Source organism: Sparus aurata, chromosome 15, assembly GCF_900880675.1.
Source record: "Sparus aurata chromosome 15, fSpaAur1.1, whole genome shotgun sequence".
Taxonomy (NCBI): Eukaryota; Metazoa; Chordata; class Actinopteri; order Spariformes; family Sparidae; genus Sparus; species Sparus aurata.
In genome coordinates this window covers 23524622-23545532 of record NC_044201.1, presented here as the reverse complement: position 1 = coordinate 23545532, position 20911 = coordinate 23524622, and the positions used below count along the sequence as shown (strand labels likewise).

General features: G+C 41.6%; 1 protein-coding gene across 3 annotated transcripts; it reads right to left on the bottom strand.

Annotated features, from left to right (window-relative positions):
- Nucleotides 1–1135: 1135 nt before the first annotated feature.
- Nucleotides 1136–20445, bottom strand: zranb1b (zinc finger, RAN-binding domain containing 1b). Of its 3 annotated transcripts, none has more exons than XM_030442046.1 (10): nt 20025–20445; nt 17877–18943; nt 13056–13243; nt 10176–10329; nt 9184–9255; nt 7226–7424; nt 5933–6053; nt 5410–5539; nt 3223–3452; nt 1136–3060 (listed from the first exon to the last, which is right to left on the bottom strand). In XM_030442046.1, exons 2-10 carry the CDS (start codon nt 18847–18849, stop codon nt 2842–2844), a joined length of 2286 nt encoding a protein of 761 aa, XP_030297906.1. In that variant the 5' UTR covers nt 18850–18943; nt 20025–20445; the 3' UTR covers nt 1136–2841. The 3 variants fall into 3 exon arrangements, with proteins under 3 accessions (XP_030297906.1, XP_030297907.1, XP_030297908.1); XM_030442047.1 differs by having other exon boundaries at nt 20212–20445; XM_030442048.1 differs by lacking the exon at nt 20025–20445 and adding an exon at nt 19764–19786.
- Nucleotides 20446–20911: the final 466 nt, after the last annotated feature.

Below are 20911 nucleotides of genomic sequence, written 5' to 3'. Positions count from 1 at the left end.
TTATTGGCGACGGACATCATTTTGGCATCCTTAAAAATATGCCGAATTAGTTATCAGTTGTTTATGTTTGCAGCGTAACCTCGGATGTACGGATACATTTCACTAAATGATTTTGATTTCAAAGACAATTTAAAAACATGAAGATTCTCAGGCAAGTTCGGCAGTAATAAGATGCATCCTTCTAATGATTTCCAAGCGGATAAAGACATTTGTATGCGATGGTCATCAGAGATAATGATATCCTTGGTAAAAGTATGTCATAACATTAATATTTTAAAGACACAAATCTGCAGTTTTTAGTATTCTTTGTATATTCCTCCTATACTGGTTCAATGAGACACACTTGCTTTTATTGGATTTTAGTGGAATTTCTTTTTTTTAATCAGTATTTTAAAGTAAAGTCACCATTTTTCATGAAAACATCAGCTGTTTTTTTTTTCCTTTTTTTTTTTAGCTTCAAGGTCATTTGACCCATTGACTCAAAATCAATGCAGATAATGAATTTTTTAATGAAATATTTATATTTCTGTTTGAAAATGTTTCAATTGCTTTCATGTCATGTTACCCAGTGGTTCAAATCCAATACTGATTTGTATAACTAAATGAGTCATGTTTTTATTAGAGGTCTGTCTCATTCAGTCTGTATAGGAAGACATTTTGGCATTGATTTTGAGTAATATCATCTAATATCAGCATGAAGAATCATTGTTTTTGTGCAACTCAAACAAACAAATGGTAATTTATTGACAGTCCCTCGTTATACACCAGGAATGAGAGCAGTTGTAAGTACTGACAAACACATTTATAAACAAAATGCCTACATTAGTGCGTCACAGACCATCTTTTAAATATTAATTTTGTCAGGTGTTTATTAATTTATGACCTTCAGTTGATCTGCTTGTACTGAAGTGTCACAGATTATAATTCCACTAGAGGGTGCTGTAGAACATGTGATCGAGAAGAGCTTCAAAAACTTGAACATGAATAATTGACTTCCTGTGAAAGTAACTCATATATAATTCATATTCAAAGACACATATCTCGTGGCACGATGCTAAAAGGTTTCTGTTCTGAAATAGTAAAATCATAGCATTCATCGATACATGAATAAACAGAATTTGACGACAGGAAACGGTTTAGTTGGACATTCAAAAAGGTTTTCCTTTATTTTTTTTTCCTTATTTTGCCTGTTCATTGCGTTACACTCTGTATAGTGAAGTCAGGCCTAAATCCACAAACCATCATAGTCACAACTGCAACTATTGCATAAATACAAAGCAACATACAGGTAATGCTGAAAAATGTGTATGACTTGAATGAAACACGAAAGAGGTTACAGTACGCAATGGCAAGGAAAAACAAAATGCAAACATTCACAGCAAAAAAAAGTAACGACAACTCGTGGTTTTTTTTTCTTCTTTTTCTGTCAGCTTTGGTTTTATATGTTGCAGTCTCTCACAACGACCGTAATCGAAAAAAAACAACTTAAAGATGGTTTCACATGATGACAACAAACAGGCGTTTACAGAGGAAGTGAATGGACGTGTACCATGAGGGTGAACTCCACAACGAAGGCTATAAAAGGAAACAAGGGGACGAAGAGGAAATGGGGAAACAACAATGAGACAAGTGTGACTTCTGGGTTTGATGTGGACATTGAATGCCTCGCACTCCCACACTCACCCGCCCAAATAAACTGAAAAAAAAGCACCAGATTTTAGGCATCCAGATGAGGTACTAAATCGCACACAACAACGCAAGTAAACTTTTCACTGATGGTCATGATTGGTTCTTTCCTCACAGCAACAGTGTTTCTGTGCAACGTGTCTTCATCAAGATTGAAAGAATAATTAACAAAAAAAACACGAAAAAGGAGAAAAATATACAGAAAGCTCTTATTATTAGCTCAAATATGTTTCCAAACAATAAATACGTAGAGTAAGTTCAGAGACGACACACACGCGCTCGCACGCACACACACTCACACGCAACTTATCATTTCAATCAGTCTGAAAAAAGGTAAACCAAAGATCCAACATGAATGTTTGTGTGCTAAACCTTAAATGAGTGTAGATTCAACTTGTAAAGGGAAGAAATCTCCCTTTCCAAGAGCTTCATATATGACCTCAATTCAAGCAATGATACTGTATTTCTATAGAAATGTTTTTTTAATAAATGTGCAGTGCTTATTAATAAGGATTAAAGTCATTTATTATTACACAATCTCTGGTTGTCTAAAGATAACGATATTTATTGGCTTTGTCCCTGCCCATTCAAAAACAAAATGCTAAAGAAGCCAACTCTTATACAACTGGAAAAAACATCAAAAAAGATCAATTTGGAAGTGTGCTTCTGTCAGTGCCCACACTGAGCGGATATAAAGTGTTGATTTGAGTCAATGCTGGTATATTTCCGTATACTCTTTTTTTTTAAACAACCACATGCATTTACATCTATGGATAAAGATTCCTTTTTTCCTTTACATTTGAAACTCAAAAACAAATCGAAAGGTCGTTTGCATTCGTAAACCTTTTTATTCTCTCCCCGATTCTGTGCTGTGCAGCAGTGGAGTCAGTCTCAGGTCTGTCCGACTTAAGTGTTGGATGTGTGTTTAAGTGTTATGTCCGAGTGCCTGCATGAGCTAGAATAGTAGCAGTGTCTCCTGTCAGAGGTGGAAGGTGGGTGGGGGGCTCGTGGTTCCCTCTCCTCTCCTGAAGGCTTTCACAGTTTGTCCGTGTCAGGAAAGGAAAACAAAACAAAACAAAAAAACTGTAAGAGAGGAGTGGGGAGGAGTCCCGCCCCCCCTGCAGACCGCCTCCCCCACCCCCCGCTTCATTTTTGTCACTCGTCGTCGTCGTCTTCCTCCTCTTCGCCGTCAGATAAAGAGGCGCAGGGGCGGATCTGTCGGTAGCCGTCCAGCCACTTCTCCACCATCTGGGTGACGAGCGGGTGATTGCGGCGACGGGAGCTTTTCTGAAGAGCCACCAGGACTCCGCCCTCCGTCACACAGCAGTCCAACCACTCCCGCAGCAGCTTCTCCTGTTGTTCTTCATTACCCATCTGAAGGAGAAAAAAACATGGCCATCAGAGGGAGCCGTGACACTAGTCTGAACTCAGGCTATCATATAATTGTGTCGACACAGGAGTAAAAAACCTCTCCGACATAATGCAACATCATTTGATAAAGACAAAGAAGAACTCTTTGGACACGGCGGTCCTCACCTCCTGCGCTGACAGGAAGTGAATGTGAAGCAGCTTCCTCTCGCTGTCGACCAGCGGCAGGAACGTGACCGTCACGTCGTCATCTGTGTTGAGGTTGGCGCCCGCGCCGCGATTGTCGAAGCCGTCGTTCTCCATGGCCACCAGTGCTGAGAAGTGGCCCCGCGTGTAGCCCAGAGCAATGGGGCTCTTCCAGCAGAAACTCTGCTCCCATAAAAGGGGCAAGTACACACCTGGAGGATGAGGAGGACAGAGTTTTAGTCACTTTACAAGATGAGATACATTTTGACTTGATGAAAATTTAAATTATCAAGCATGACATCACTTTACTCTAAAACATTTTCAAACGCTTTCTCAATTTTCTGAATAATGGCCTAATTTCAATGTCTGTAAAAACCAAGAGTGTTTCAGAATAATTAAGAATGTATCCATCTTGGCTCAACCCTTTCAAAGTGGCATGGCATATCAGCTTAATTACTGTTAATTAACACTTCAAAAGCATTGTTTTTGCATGAGTTCTGACCAGATGCATGGTTCCCTCCTTTGGTTCTTTTAAGTGTAATAAAATAAGCTCTCACAGAGAACAAAAATCCACTTCAGCATTGCTGTCATACAATATAGTACATTACTCATTTCGACGACCGCATAATTAACTACTGTTGAAGGGAGAAAGATGTTAATGTTGTTACTGCGCCTGTGTAAAAAAAAAAAAAGGTTTACTGAAGTGGGAACCAAAGTGCTCATATTAAGTAAAAGAAACAGTGTATGAAGTTGCTGTTTTGATAATGAAGTAAATCGAGGGTAACCACTGAATGATAAACATTTTTGGCCAAAGCTGAGACGGAAAAAGCAACCGCCTTCTGATGTTTTAGGACGATTTGGAGGAAAAAGCTAAAGGAGAGATTCCAATGATGGACAAGTATTCTTTTCCGTTCCATTAGCATGGGGGGTAATGCCACAGTGTAAAAATACTCTTTTACACATAAAAGTCCTGCAATCAAAATCCTAATTAGGTAAAAGATTTAAAGTATCTATGCCAAATTTGTATGCATAATATTTAGGATCGCAGCAGTATGACATTTTCAGGGTACAATAACCATCTCAAAATGTCAAAAAGAAAAAAAAAAGTACAGCTTTTGCATACTAAGATTGACAGGTGTGTAGGAGAAGGCCGAGGGCCGACCGAATCATTGGAAAAAAACAGAATTAAGTTTGATGACAACATGTTATACCAGTACTTATCAGTTATAATGACATTTAAAGGAACGAAAGGAGGAGGGTATTTTTGCTCCCACATTTTGACATGATGCACTTGGGAAGATCGATTTTCCAGAGTCAGGAAATGGGGCCGTGCAAGCAGCACGTGAATGCATAATGACATGCAGGTCATACTAATAACAATGCAGAAAACAGTACAGACTGTATTCATGTCTTATGTTCCATAAAACACAAAGCAGCTCTCACACCCCTCCTGAATACCTCTGTAACTGACACCAGCCTCTGTTTGGCTACTCTCCTCTCCCAGTAACCGCTGTGTTTTTACTGGGTTCACTTGGTCACCACTTGAAGCTGAGTTCTCCACCTCTCTCTATAGGCGCCCATACGCACGCCTCCCTCTGTGTGTTTTACATTAGCTCCTGGCAACGGTAAATCACACGTCCATCAGGCCGGCTTTACCACAAGCAGTTGGCCATTACGGAGCACTTTCATCATCCTCTGTGCAGCATCACTCAGCAGGCAAACTGAATCCAGGCCGTTTTTACTGCTGCCCATAAACGTAGCCCCCGACACTCCACATTGTTTGACTCAGGTCCTGATGGTTTACATATGTCTAAGAAGTATCTGGGCGTGCGTATGTGGAACACTTTCCAGCATTACACTCACTCATAAATGTGCCCTTATGGCAGGCGGGGGTGTTGTTGTTATGTTTCTTGTTATTTTGAGTCACACGGTGCTAAAATACCCCTTAAATGAAGGACACTCGACTGATACATGTCGTAAATAGCAATTACTGACACATCAGAGGGGCAGTTATGTCAGCTATGTCAGCTATGCAGACACATGTAGGCTGGAGTTATTTCACAAGGGAAGTCTAGTCCTTCTACGCCCACTGGAATGGCGCTGCACTCACACAATTTATCATATTTGGCCAAAACAACTGAAGTCCAAAGCTCTCAACTAAATGCTCACCTTGAAAACGGGTGTACCCGAGTGTTTCGCCACGGAAACTTTTGTAATACTTCACTCCGTAGACGATAATGGGCCTGCGAAGTATGTGTGCAAGAACAAAAATGTGGGTCTGCTCCAAGCTGGATCCTGGCTGTAAAAGAACAACACAACATGCAGGGAGAGAGCAGTTAGAAAGACAGCGGTGTCGGTCAAACTACAAAGCAGGGATCCTTGAATACTGTACATTCCCTCCAGTAAATTACCCCAGCATACTCAAAGTGTTAAAACATGAAAAAAAAAACACAATTACAGCGCTCTCACACCCAGATATAATAACAACACTCCCACATACTTAGTCTATGAGGTCACGCAGAGCTGCGAGAAGTGCTGATGACAGACAGGATGCACTTTGAGAGGCATTACAGAAAGTAAACTGCTGTAAGAGCATTAAAGCTGCTTGCATAATTCATAGATCGTCAGTGTGTCACGTTTTAAGCACATCAAGCCGCTATAATAATGTGTGTTGCTTTCATGTGGCATGTACCTGACTAGCCAAGGAGAGGATGAAAGCCCAGTCTTCCTGCCACTGCTCCTCCCGCAGGGAAAAGTGCAGGCCGAAGCTCTGGGAATACCACGACTCCCACTCCTTCCAGCGCGTGTAGAACCTGCAGATCACGTGCGCACGCGCACGCGCACACACACACACACACACACACACACACACAGAAGCTGTTTTTGTTTTTGTCTGAGACATTATTTGACCTCTCTGTGCACAAAGGCGTGTGACGGCTGTTCACCGCATGCCTCCATCTCTGTCTTGGTTGAAGTTAGATGGTAATTACACATCATATCTAAATAGTAATTGTCTCACTGAAAAACCCACCAGCTTTTAGAAATAGAAATGAGTCACTCTGGGATGTTGTGTTCATGTAGAATCAGTCTCAGGTCTTCAAGTGTTTGAACACGCCCCTCTTTACACTTGACGAAGACTTTATGGATCTCCTCTGAAATGTGTGTCTTCTCCAACTGGTCTAAAGCCCTCTTCAAAGCCTCTCATTTCCCCATCAAATCTCTGATCTGAGCTGGCAATCCAGACATTGGATTCTGGGTATATATCCCAACCTTAAACCGCATGTCCCAATTTCCAACACAGTCATGCAATGCTCAGAGAAAACAGAATGTAACTTGAGACTGCTGAATGTCAAGTTCCAGCTGTTTCCGTGTCCTTGACCAAGACACCAACTCAACTGGTTCATATTTTTGTGTAAAACTGTCGTCTAAATGCTTCAAGTGTAAAGATAAACAATATGGATGCACCATAATATCAGCACGTCACTGGGAGCGCTTCAGACTGCTTGCACTTTTATGATGCACATGCAACACAATCTGTTGACTCTGTACTTTTCTCATTTTGCCCAGGGTATGACCATTTTAAAAAGCACGTATGCATCATGAAAATTTGCCTCAAGGAGAGACTTGATCGGTGTTGCCAGATGTACTTACAGCATCTGTACAATTATTTTGCCCAGTGTATGAAATATGATCGGTAATGCTATAAGTGCCAAAACGTACGATAATTTGACTATTTTTAGATGATCATATAAGTACTTAATGTCATTGTTATTATATGAGTTTTAGTAGGTGCACATAGCTACAGTAGCCTGCTTTATAAAAACTGATGTGAGTACATCTGTAGGGGTTTCATAAATTGTGTCATTCAGTCTGCTTAACACAGTTTGCATTTGCCTTAAACTAGATGCAAATCAGCATGCCATACTGTTCACAGGTTGTCTTTGAAAGAACTATAACACACTGTAATGTTGTCTGCAGGCCTCACCAATGAGAACAGTCGTGCAGGCTGTCGTGGAGGGTCTTGCGGAGCACTGAGTCCTTGTCGTAGATGCCCCACGTTGCCTGCAGCACCGAGTCGAGGAGGCAGTCGCCTGCCGTGCGGTTCCACAGGGCGTACAGTCGACTGTCCAATCTAGTCCCGAGTTCTAGAGACCAGTTGATAATGGGAGACTCCTCTTCGAGCTCTGAAGAAGAGCGGAGGGAAAAAGTTGAGTGCTACATTTTTCTGCAAAACCTTTCAGTGGTAATAACTATTTGATCTCAAAGAGAACACATTGTGCTACAAAATGCAACAGTACGGGCGGGTCTAGGTTGGTAAAGAAGTCATAGTTGGCTTTTTTCTGAGTTGCATAACAGGTAATGGCATTTAAAAGGACTATTTGTGCAGAATGTTAATGACTACTCACACCTGTCAGAATAGATTTGACAGAACAATGTCTGCAAAGCCCTGCATGTACACCACAAACCCTGACGACCGTGAGAAGTCAGCTTACAGTAGGAAACAAGACTTTATATAGTATCCAAATACCTCTTATCTGCTAATATTAACCTACATGCTAACTGTAATTATTATGGTACAAGTAACGTGTTGCACAGTGCACGTGAAAGCGTCAACTTAAAATATCACACTTAGCATGCAGCTTTGTGTTGTGTGGCTCAGTCTCTTTTAGCTGAATTGCTGTTTGCAGCTGAACAGACAGGACTCTGTCTGATCTTGTCTTCTGTGTTTTTGCCGATGGAACCGGCCAATCACAGCCCAGCATGAAACAAAAAAGCATGTTGTTTATAAAATTCAAGTGGAAGTCTGTGATGGCTGGAGCTTTGAAGTCGACAACCGGCTGCAGAGTTGAACTGAGTGTACGTGGTCAGTTGGATCAGATTTCTCTCCCCTGCTTCTAACATATTTTCGTATCAGTGCTGGAATATTGAATTATTTTTACATTAATACATTAATAGAAGCCTGTTAATGATGTGGCACAACAACGTGAATGGAAATTTTGTAGGGCTGGAGCATTTCAACTGGTGGTGCAATCAGAAAAATGGCTCTGTAGTGGAGAGCACAGTATTTTCTTGCTGTGACCTTGATCATGAAACTGGTTTATTTAGTAGCTGGAGCTTTAAAATGTATAAAAACAACAGAAGATGATCAATATGGTTTATCTCATCTTAAAATGCTGAATTATTCTGTTTGCAATTACTCAAAGCTTCTAGTAGTGATCTTTCCTTTCATTATGCTACATCGCTACTGTGATGCTTTCCCTGCCCTGGGTTATTGTCTTGCTTAGAAAGTTGGTGAAGGGTTTACAAGGTCAGTTAATCAGGTTTTAAGCAGCGTTAACTGACCTTGTCTTAATCCCTTAACCCAGGAGAGGAGACAAGGTTTTCGATTCAATTGAGCGTTTCATGTTTCTGCCAAAACTTGTTTCTTCTGTACAAGCAAACACAACCAGAGAGGACCTTGAAGGTGAAATAGGGGTTTCTGCCTTTCTCAACATGACACATTGGGCTGATTAAACAAGACACACAAAGACACAGTTCACCAAAGAGAGAAAGTGTTTCCAGAAGAGCGATGCCTTTTTAAACTTGTGTTTATATATGGGTGTGTGGGCTGAGAGGAAGCGCAATCATTCAGTGGGGATCAGAGAAATCCCTAAAACTCAATTAGGCTGATTAGGCCAGACGCAACTAGTACACACGACAAGACAGATCGCCAGGCAGAGTGACAGACAGGCAGGCAAGCAAAACACTGCATTGGCAAGAGGGAATATACAAGTAATATAACACCGCCAGCAGTCGGCAGCCCTCCCGGTAGAGTATACAGTTTGTGAGGGGGCTCTTTCTGTTTGCCAAGCCACCAGACCATCTTTTTCGGCTTGGATCTGGCTTCTCTCTATCAAATCAGTTGCATTTCAAGTCACGAAGTAGACAGAGTAAATGTTTCACCTTTTTGTACGTCTCGGTCCAGCACCTCGTCGAATAGTTTTTCCTGAACCGCGGGGGGCAAGTCCTCGATGTCTGGAACATAAAAACAAGAAAAGCCATGGGTGACAGAAATCAAAAGAAGGGTGTTACCAGAGGAGACACAAGTGCAGGGAAAATTAACTCTTAATTTTATTTATACTCTATTTGATGAATGCATTAATCTTGACTTCATCTATAACACTTAACGGAAAGGCTAACTAGAAAATATCTCTGTCGTGGCTCATTTCAACTCAAGCCATCATGTTTTGTTCTTTCCACAATAGACACGGGCTTTCACTGCATGCTTGGAGCTCTTGTCAACACAGTAGCGTATTCTTTAGCTAAAATAAATGAATGCATCGACTTTGTGGAACTGAACAGAACAGCTTTCTATAGTGGCCACAAGCCAAGGTCCACATTGTCCTGAAAACACTGCGTAACAAAAATCCTTAGCTTAGCTACCAGCAATAGACTGAACCATAATAGCTGTTCCACACAATGAATTTTGACATTTAGCGTTGAATGCGTGCAATTTTACAGACAGACACTGGCAAAAAATGCTAAGTATAGCTTTGTTTTGAATGAGAAACATCGATCATTGGCAGGCTGGTACACTCAGTATGCATGAACAATGCTCAAACAGTGAGCCAGAGGTAGCCTCCGTCTTCTGGCAGTAGGAGACAGACAACCGTAGCATTATGTCCCCTCAGCATCACAACAACAAGCAATTTCATATGCCACAAGTAAACAAAACAAGCATTCTATCACACACTTGGCAAGCCAGAGGGGACGGCTAGACTGGGCTTCTTCAGCTACAGTTCCCCTTATAGAAAACACATACAGTACACTTTGACAGCTGCTGGAATCCATGATATGTTATTCAATAATTTGAGAGTGCACAGTTGTTTTTAAAGCCAACTCCCTAGACCAAAAACCTTGTGTTTTTGCTCATATTTGTTTCTTTGTGTGCTGACCTGCTGGCAGGGTGAAGGTCACCAAGTCGGTGAGGAAATAGCAGGTGAAGTCTCCCTTTCGCTGGTGAAGAGAAGCTGCTACCTCTCGACGGATCTGCTCCGTCAGCTCGGGACACACCATGGCTGGGATACACTTGGCTGCCTGTTGGGACACCTGCAGAGAGAAGAGGATAAAGGAAAGGAATGACAATCTAAGAATATAAAGAGTTTATGAGACAGAGGCTAAGAATTGAACAGGATTTATTAACAATTACAGAAGGTTGTACTTTAAACATAACCACAAAAAATTGAATAAAATGAAAAATAACTATAATAAAAGCTCTAAAGTTAGTTTAACCGCATGCTTTGACCACTTAGATCAAATCCTACACTGAGGGCTACAAGGAAAAAAAACAAACGGCTTCAGCTGTGTGGAGAAAGTGACACTTAGAGTCTAAAACATTATGTAATAAGGCAGTATTAGAAGAGGGAGAAGTTGGACAAATCATGTTTAAAACATTAAAAAAAGCTGTTAACACCAGAGGTCAGGGAACTGTTCATGATCAGCTGGATGAGTGAAGTTATGTAGGGATTGTGAATATTCAACAACATATGCAATTCTTTAGCCGAACCGATATTCCCTACAAGTAAAAACAAAACAGGGAAAATTGCTTGTAACAGAGGGATAAGCTTGAGACAATCCTGCAGTTGAAATACATTTTCTAAAATGTGAAGATTCTGGAGATGCCAGTTTTAAAAAGAACTACAGAGGTGCAAATAATTATCGACCCAATAATGCGAAATGTGTATCTGTTATCAGTTGACAATTACATTACAGCCAGTAAATAGCAACACTTTTGAGATTTGCAAGACATGTTCCACAAAAAGGTTTAACACAACAAATCTGATTAAATATTTATCTTGATCGTCCTAACCACAGGTGTGCATAAACTACAGGTTAGGAACTTCTTTTTCAAAACCTAACATGTAAAATTATCAGTCATCTTATCCATATCAACCATAAGAAGCAGGTAAAATCCATCTTATGCATCCTGACTGCTCGACATGATTTTTGCACATATACAGTCAGAAAATGAATGCCTCGATACTTACAAAAACTGTTCCTTTACATTGATCCATGACTCTATTTAACTTTCCTTCATCTTATATAAATTGCCTCCAAGAGGAAGAAAAGAAATGTCTCTGTTTGTCTGTTTGATGTTTGAGCACTTGTCATCTTTGAAGTGCTTTTGGGGCATGATCCAGCGGTTATTCTCTGACCCCCTCTGAAAAGAAACTGGGACAGTGCCAGAGTGTGGGAGGAGAGGTGTGTGTACAGATAATCTGGGATCACAGTGCTGACGGCAAGCGAGCTGCATTCAACCTCAGCAGATGCAAACTGTAGACGCACGTGCGTGCACACTAGACACACACAACACGGGATATAGAAATTTAAAAAAAACTACATAAAATGATTTCTAATACAGGAACAGCCACAACGATAGAGACCAGAAAGTGAAATTATTATGATCCCTGTGCACCGTATGTGGCTTACTTCAATTCTCTTTCCTTTCTATTAAACATTTGCACTCGTGATTCCTCCTGGCTGATCTCAATGGATGTTGAGATTAACAGACTACACAAGAAAAAAGCACAGTGGCAGTGGTGCACAGTGGGTATACTCCGTGTGCTCTGGTTTCTCTCACCATCACATCATGCATATTAGGTTAATTCTCCGGTCAGTGCCCTTGAACAAGGCATTGGCTTAGATCTGGAGTTGGTCCCCGGGTGTTGTATGTTGGCTGCACACTGCTCCTCCAGGATGGGTTAAATGCAGAGAACCAGTTTCACCATGTTGTACATCGTATGACTTTATGAGATAGATTCTTCTTTTAAAAAAAGCAACAATCTTTTAAAAAGATGCAACAAAAAGCTGCAAATATTATCATAATTTAAGGATATCATTTCCGATACGTGGATATACTCATATTCTTAAATAATAACTACTAAAACTTAGGAGATCAGTTCAGCCAGTTTTACTTTTTTTTGACAGAAGAAACTTTCTGTCTGTTTACCTGTTTAAATCATTGTATAAAACTCCTAACTCGTGTCTATTACATACTGTATCCATACAATATTGTAATTACATTTTTTCATGGTGTAAAGAATTTACATCTCATTCATCTAAAATGCATGTTTGAAGTTTTCATACAACAACAACAGGTGTTACGGGGCCACAAACTAAAGAAAATGACAGCTTTAGTTTAGCCAAAACTAGCAGTTAGTCTGGCCGGTGGGTAGATGTTGCTGTTGGGTAGGCTTGGTTTATCAAGGCCGCTAGCAAAGCAACACAGTACATAAAATAAACAGAGTAGAAATGTCCCAGAGGTTGGCCACAATTTATATACAGTACATCTTTAAACCATACAGTTAAAGCTGAAAATTACAACCGAAATAAACAAGTTTTCCAAGTTCACATATCTCCACTAATTGTCTAACTGGAAGTGACAGTTGTTATTAGCGCAACCTCGCAGTGCTTCAGTTTACAGGCATTTGTTTGTCCTACCACATGAATGGGTCATCCTTTCTTCAAAGTTCTCTGCAAGTTTAGATCCATCTACATTATGTCCTCCAGTAAAGCTTGTAAATTGCACAAGTACTCAATCTTTCGAACTTTAACCTTTTTATAAATCAGGCTGAGAGGGAGCATGAGAAGCACATTTCAGTGGTGCGTCATGGCTAGTGATGTAAAAATGTACACCTCGATGGTGATCGATTACCAAACATGTAAAGTAAGTGATTAAAGTGGTCACATCTAGTGTGTGTGGTTGCAGTGTGAACAGAATTTAAAGAAGAAATCTCATCATGAGAGAGTAATGACTGTTGGTTGTCTGCACTGACCTCTGTTAGTAACACAGCCAGCATGTCCTGTCTCTGGAAGCGGATGGCGAGGTGAACCAGCGTGAAACCGTCATCAAATGCTGAGGGCCGATTTAATAGACGCACCTCGTCTGACGTGAGCTGTCGTGCAATGTCACCTCCTGATGACTTGTAGGCCTCTACTGCTGCCAGGTCGCCTTCCACGACACCTTTCAAGCAGAGAGGGAGAAGGAAAAATGTCAAGAAAAAAATAAAGTGAAGACTATTTTGATACTTTAATACAGACATTCACTATAGTAAGAAGTACATGTTGCACAAAACAGAACCATTTTGTATGATAATCAAAAGTTAACACAAGGTCTCATTTGTTAAAGCGTATTACTTTTTACAGAGACCTTCAAAAACACAATTATCTGCACAAAGATTACATTTGATCAAAACATTATCAAAACGGCAGCAGCTGCAGTTTTCAGTTAAAGGTCAAATTTGTGACAAAACAGCATTATAACAAAGTACTGTAGTGCTGCAGAGATGCCCTGGCCTGAGAAATATGGTTGTCCGGATGTAAGAAAACGTGTTTGTCTGATAAAGACCAGAACAAATGTCACAGCATCACGACTTTAATGTGTTACGTGTTTTCAGTGAAAGAAGATCATATTGCAGACATTATCATTTCTTCTAATCGTGAATCACGTTGCAAACTGAATATTAAAATAATTGCTATAATTTTTTACCTTATTGTGCAGCCCTTTCATAAATCAAAGATCAACGGTAAAACGCTTGCATCATGCTGCTTAAAAGACGAATCCAAACAGAAACTAGTTGTTCATCACTGTTTAAAATCACATCATGCATGTGCAACATGGACACAAAACTTATCTTCAGAACAACCTTGTGCAGAGGACATTCTGTGCTCAACCGAGAACTATAAAATATTAGAGATCAGAATGTGCTTTATCTCTGTCGCAGCTGTAACAGCTTCGAGACTTCGCTGACTTTGAAGTCAAGGGGAAAAGACAATAGGGGGCCACATTGTAATCTGTCAGTGATTTTTTCCCCTCACTATCATCTCCAGTCTTAGATCTTAGCATGGGGGTTGAAGGATGTGTTTGATCGGACAGATGCAGGTGTTTGCTTTTCTTTACCTTTTTTGGCACAACATACAAATGTAACTGACAGGAGTGATTTGTGTCCACAACCAGTCAAACTATACGGAGAGAAAACATACTATAGCTTTTGCTCTAATGTTATAATACTTTTCCATATGCTGACTACACTGATGTTCAACTGTGAATGTTTTGTCCACGATGAACTCAAATACATCTGATGCTTCGACCTAACACCATTTTTGGGCTTTTCTGTGTTTTAATGTAGGCAGGAGTGATAAAAGGGTGGGATGGTGTGCATGTATTTTTGTGTCGTGTACAATAGTGAACAATCCTGAGGCTAGAGGATTGGATATTTTTACTCCAAATCCACACGCACCGTTAAAAGTCGGCTTAGACAGAAATGTGGATGGTTGTATTATCAGCCCAACACAAACAAAGTTGCCCCAGTCACTATGAACAAACCAGCAACACAGTAACATAAGTTATTTGCTGTTGAGGGAGGATAAACTGTTTAGACTGGTGTGTTATTTTGACAGAATACAATCAAATCAATCCACAAAGTTGGAATTCATTTCCGTGCTACACAGTTGTACAAAATTTCTCTTTCCATTTCTGGCATACACAGTAAATGGCCATGTAGTATTCTCTCGTACATTTGACAGCATTAAACACTGTTGAGCTTTTGTTCTCACGTCAAAGGACCACACACAATGCTCAGCTGCATAATCTGTGTGTGAGTGAGAGCGAGAGAGACATGGAGTGGGAGGAAGGACTCGGCTGTGCCATGTGGAGCTGGCTAACACTGTGAGAGATGAGGAGAGAAACTGCACAATAGCAGCGCAGTGTGATAGAGAGGGATCACAGCCACTTTCCACAAAACACTCCATTAGTGTGGGCGTGCCTGTAGCCCTGCAGTCAGTACTGTACCCACAGATCCTTTAGAGAGCACAAAAGGCGCAAAAAATGCAAAGAGGCGTTAACTTAAAGACAGACTGATGAGACAGAATGGATTAGGCTAATTGGTGCTGGTCTTTTTCCTCCACAAAGTCTGTTCTTTTCAGTAATGAAATGTAATGTCAGCTCCATCATACCAAAAAATAGCAGCCATCAGACAAATAATGGTACTTTAATCTTAATAGCTTACTTTAATAAGTCTATTTGTGATTCAAATGTGTACCTGCCAAATTTCTTATGTTTGCGTGTTCTTATTTTTATGTTTAAGAAGCTGGAACCAGCAAATGTTTGACATTTTTGCTTGAAAAAGGACTGAAACATCAATCATCAAAATAGTGAATAAGGCTAACAGATTTTTAAAGTGGCCAACAGAAACAAGGTAAACCACATGCCACAAACCACTTCTTATCTTTCACCTCACCTTTGGTTGGTTGGCTTCGTTGGTTGCGATCTCTATGCTTGACTGAAACTGTTAATCTAAACAATACCGCCGGTAATGTTTGTTTTGATGCAGTTTTTTAACTGTAGTTTCGCTGGTAAACACATCGACCTCTTCGGCCACTCTACCAGTCAAAACTGCAGAAAAACAGACATTCCCAAGGCTACTGTGTGGAGTCAAACATAAAGAACGTCAACAACAAAGCCGACCGATCAAAGGTGGAGTAGGGTTGGTCTTGTGAGAACTCCGGTGGGGTCCATAACAACCCCTACTTGATAGACAGCTTCATGCTCCCGTAAACTAAATTATTTTCGGTGATTTCCCAACTCACAGAAAAAACAAATTTATGAAATAAGAATAGTGTTTCACATCAGATATTTTTGACATGTTATGGCAAGTTTCTTTGTATTATGAGGTTAGCACACTTACACTTCTTATTAAGACACCTAAATTGACAGGTCCATTAATAGGTCTCATCCTGCACCTGTATAACCACACATTTCAGCAAAGTCACTTGAGTCAAGGGTCATACACACTGCAGGGGGGCGAAGGTCATTGCTGTTGCCCAAGATGTATTTATGTTTTACTTATGTTTGCGTAGGTTATGCTATCTTTAGTGCAGCAGGTCCCCTTTGGAAACTAGAGCATCTGTAAGAACTTTGAGGGCACTGTTGACACTCACTGATATCCATATGTCAATAGCAGGGAACCCTCCCTAGCAACACAGGACAGACTTGCTTGCCTCTAACCACAACTGGGTTATGAACTAAACTGAACTCCCTCCATGTCCTGTGAGACTGCAGTTAGGTCACATCTCATTCATTCCTTTGTTATTCCCTTATCAATTAGTACTACTAGGTAGTTTTCTGTATAGTGAGCATTTAAACTGGATATCAAATACTTAAGAATCATCATGATCCTGTGTTACAGCTGACAGATGTGGCATTAGTGTGACTTGCATGTCTGCATCTCAGAAGCTAAGCTGTGGATTTATTGGCAAAAAGTAGTGTGTAAAGTAGGGCTGCACAATTAATCGAAATATTATCTAAATCATGATATGGCAATGTGAATTATCCACACAAATCTTGTTCTCTAGATGTAAGAAGATGTGTTTGTTTGGTACAGACCCCAACAAATGTTACATCATCCAGATTTGAATGGCTAGAGAAAATGTAAATTGTGATACAAATCTGATCATTTCCACTAATCATGAATCAAATGGCAATCATAGCATGTAAAAATGGTCACAATATTACCTTTATTTTGCTATATTTAACAGCCCTAGTGCAAACTATATACAATATGCATTTATCCATTTACACTCTGGGAAACTGTGATAAGCGTTTTTCCCAACATTGAAAGATTAATCAATTAACTGAGGAAATAATAGGGGGATGCCACTCCTACAGACCTAAAAATCACGTCTAATAAATCTTGTGGATAATAGGGAGTGATTTCAGACACAGCTTGGATTTCATTTCCTCTAGCAGACAATGTAGAAAGGGACATTTCCGATCAGATAAGGAAAGCGAACACTTGAATATGCTAGAAGAAATCACAACCATTCACATCAGAAAGTCTGACCAGACGAGACTGTATCCCAAGGGGACAAGCCACAAAGACATGAGGGAATTCACCATGTCACATGCAGTGAGAGACCCGGTGTAGGACCAGAAGCAAACTAACCACGGTGATGATTTTTCTGACATTCAGAGCCAGTGATTCCTTAGCTTTGAGGAATGTAGCAGCATGAAAAATAATATGACTATTAATCACTACACAGGCTTCACTGGGATATCAAATACAAGTGTAGCTGTCAAATGTGTGCTGTCAGTGCAACACAGAAGAATTGTCAGTCACAGAGACGGATAGGGAAAACGACTGGGGGTTGCGTGGGTGCGCAGAAGGAACTCTATGTAGTTATGGCGGAGGAAGGAGAAAGAGTAAGATAGTGGTGTGTGAGAGACGGGAAAAAAGCAATGACTAGTTGTTCTTAAAACTTTCATTCTCCCTCCCACTCCACATTCACCAGTCTACAGTGTGGGTGGCCTTTGTGTAGATAAGTTTTACACTAGCCTAATGCAGGGGGTTTCTGAGAATATACAGTATATCAGCATAAGTAGGAGGCAAAAAAAATTCATCTGGACTTGGCTATACGAACTGGATTGTAAGTATTTAAGCTGCAGATTGTAAAACCATAACGTAGTAATTGTTCACACAAATTGAGGGAAATGTTGGCCTGCCTTACATTATTCTGTTTACTCATTAATCACCTAATAACAAAAGACAAGGGGAACAAGTTGAATATACTTCAAGAAGGTCTTATATCATGAAACTTACCGACACAGGCATTGAGGAACAGCCAATCAGTCCGCCTCATCCTGTTCTTAATCTGCTTCAGTTTTTTGAAATCCACCTCCAGCTCCTCTTTGCTCCCAATCCCAGCCCCTGATGCCAGTTCAATCCTCTGAAAGTCCATGTTCACCTCCGACTCCCGTTTTGAGGATGGAGGTGACCTCCTCTGGCTGCTGCTACAACCCACCAGCCCCCCTACCACACTCCCGAGTCCTTGTCCGACCACATGCCCGACAACACCCCTCCTGTTGTCCCTGTCCTGTTCATTAAGTTTTGAGGAGGGCTGTTGGCTCTCAGGCTCTGATGCCAGTTCGATGGGCTCAGCTAGCAGACTATTTGGCCTCGGGTGGTCGCAAACCACACACTTGAGTGCCTTGGCCCAGTTCTCATAAGTACAGGCAGTGCAGGTCCAGTGAAGTGCATGAGTGTTGAGCCTGTTACGGTCATTATATTCCTCACAGGGATCTGTAGTGGTGGCTGGGGGAGCAGGGCGGCATCCAGAGCCTGAGGTCTGGGGCGATTCTGTGGGGCTGCGTGGCTGCTGGGTATGATGTCCTTGATGGGTTGCATGTTGCACATGCTGTTGTTGTTGAGCCTGTTGCCTCTGGCACAGGCACTGGGTGCAACGGATGGCCCTGGGCCAGTTCAAGTAGGTGCACATTTGACATGACCACTTGCTACTAGTCTCAGGTACATCGGCAATGCGGACACGTGGTCGGGCACTGGAGTCTGGGCAAATAAGTAAGCTGGAGCCCCCCTGGGATGGGCTGTTGCTGAGGCCTGCAGGGTCCCATTGGTGCAGACTGGCATCTAGAGCAGGGCTGCTCTTGAAGGGCTCCTCAGTAATGATGGCACCCCCGCTGGGCCTCTGAGCGCGGCACATGGTGCACTTGATGGCTGACGGCCAGTTCTCGTATGTGCAGTATTCACAGGCCCACTTGGCAACCAGCTCGGTCATCGTCGCACCGCCGCTGAGGGAGGTTTCCTGCCGTTCAGAGGGCTTCTCAGCTCGGCAGATCCACTCTTAAGGAGATCACACAGCAAGCAGTGCACTAGGGTAAAAAACAGACAGGACATATTGAACTTTACTACACCAAATCATTGAAAAATATCAAAGTCTGAAAGGTAAAATGATTAACAATACATCTGAAAGGAATGTTTCTCAATTCAAACGGGACGATTCTGCGTGAAGTTTTTCAGTGGTAGATTTCTAAATAAAAAGGTAAAGCATGCTTTATTACAGCCACCTGTACCAGACAGCCTTCGGTTCACTTAATGTAAAACTCCTGCAAAATCTACACTGTCTCCTCTTGCTGTTACACAAAGTCAAAAGAGATCAATGTTTTGAGGCTCGCACATAAAATTACCGGTGGAGTCCAACACTGAACCTCCTTCTATTAAAACCTGACACTGGATTTAACCACATACAGTCGGTTACATACACCAGGCAAATGTGCCCTACAAACGAGCAGGGTAACAAGAGACAAGGACATATGAAACCAGACACCCAGCAGGGAGGCGCGTGACTGGTTAAGACACTTACTGATGCACTGAAATTGAATTCACCCCAAAAGCCAACACATGGGACTGAAGGGTCCAAACTAGATCGGGACTTTCTTTTTTTTTTGAGGCACAAGGTAGGAAGATGAAGTTAATGTTATCTGGCCGGGCAGCTCGGAAAGGAGTTGGCTGTACTGTGTTTACACCACGCCTCCAAGTTTACCAACACACCGTGAGATACGATCCACCAGAGCAAAGCTAACAAGAACCATACCTTGTTTAAATGTAGTCAACCTGGTCACTTGCGACTTAGCAATTTGTCAAGTGCACTTCGTTAATTTGAATGAAATAAACAAGCGGAGTTTTACTTACATGAGCAGTGCTTTTAGAGCTACAACTAGTTATCTGACCAAACTAGTCAGCCACCGTCGCTAACAACATCTCTCGGAGCTAGCTAGCTGTTTACGTTAACATGACAACTAACGTTCGGCTACGTTCGTTCGGTTGCCAGCCAGGAATTACTGCCAAGCTAGCTGGTTGCTCGCTAACGTTACGGGATTATGTTTTGCCCCTCTCTGCCAAAGAGGCCCTTATTAACTCAACAAGAAGGTCGACTAACGTTGAAACCCTTACCTTTGCTTTGCTGTGTTTACACTCCTTCGGTTTCCCACTACAGCCAAAACAAATGGAGCCCCCCTCCCTCCCCTCTGCTCCAAAGACCAGAGAAACCCACTCCAATCCGAACTCAGGCTCCTCTCTCTAACCGCATATTTACTTCTTTGGTGCGCCGTTTAGTTGGCAGTTGAAGGTCCATACATACCGCGGAGAAAGAACCCCCCCTAGTCCCGTCCCCCTCGGCCGTCTGCTCGGACGCTTTAAATCATTTTTATCCTCTTCCCGATTTCCAAACACCAAGCGGACGGGCTTTAATGGCGGCACAGGGGAAGGGAAGCAACCGAGGCAGGGCTAAAAAATACACTACGAGGGAGAGCAGAGAGCTCTGGGCCGTGTTACAGTCAGAGGCAGGATCAGGATTTACCACCTGAATCTGCCAACCGCGCTGATTGGCTGATTTTTGTGTATCCCTTGACACTGGCCAATCACATTCTACGTCTCTCGTTCCAACTGTTAAAAGGCTCCATGGAAGCAAAACAGGCTCGAATAACAGTTATAACACCGGCAATTCCGTTTAGACATTATTTTCCTCCAGTCGATGGGCTTGGTTTATTACAGTTAAAAAATATATATGTTTGTTTTTAATTCGTGCATCGTAAATTGTTGCATCTCTGGCAAGCAACCACGTGGTGTCCCCTCAAAAGGATGAGAGGATGATGTCATCGTAAAAAATACTGCAGCAGGCTGTCTGCAGCAATGCATGACAGCTTGGGCAACAGTTCCCAGCGCCGGATTACGATCACTGACAGGCATATGCACAATCCGAGGGAGAAAATTAATATGCATCATATTTTATTCTCAACCGAGTTATTTGCTCAGCAGAGGGAAAATGTATGCAACTCTTG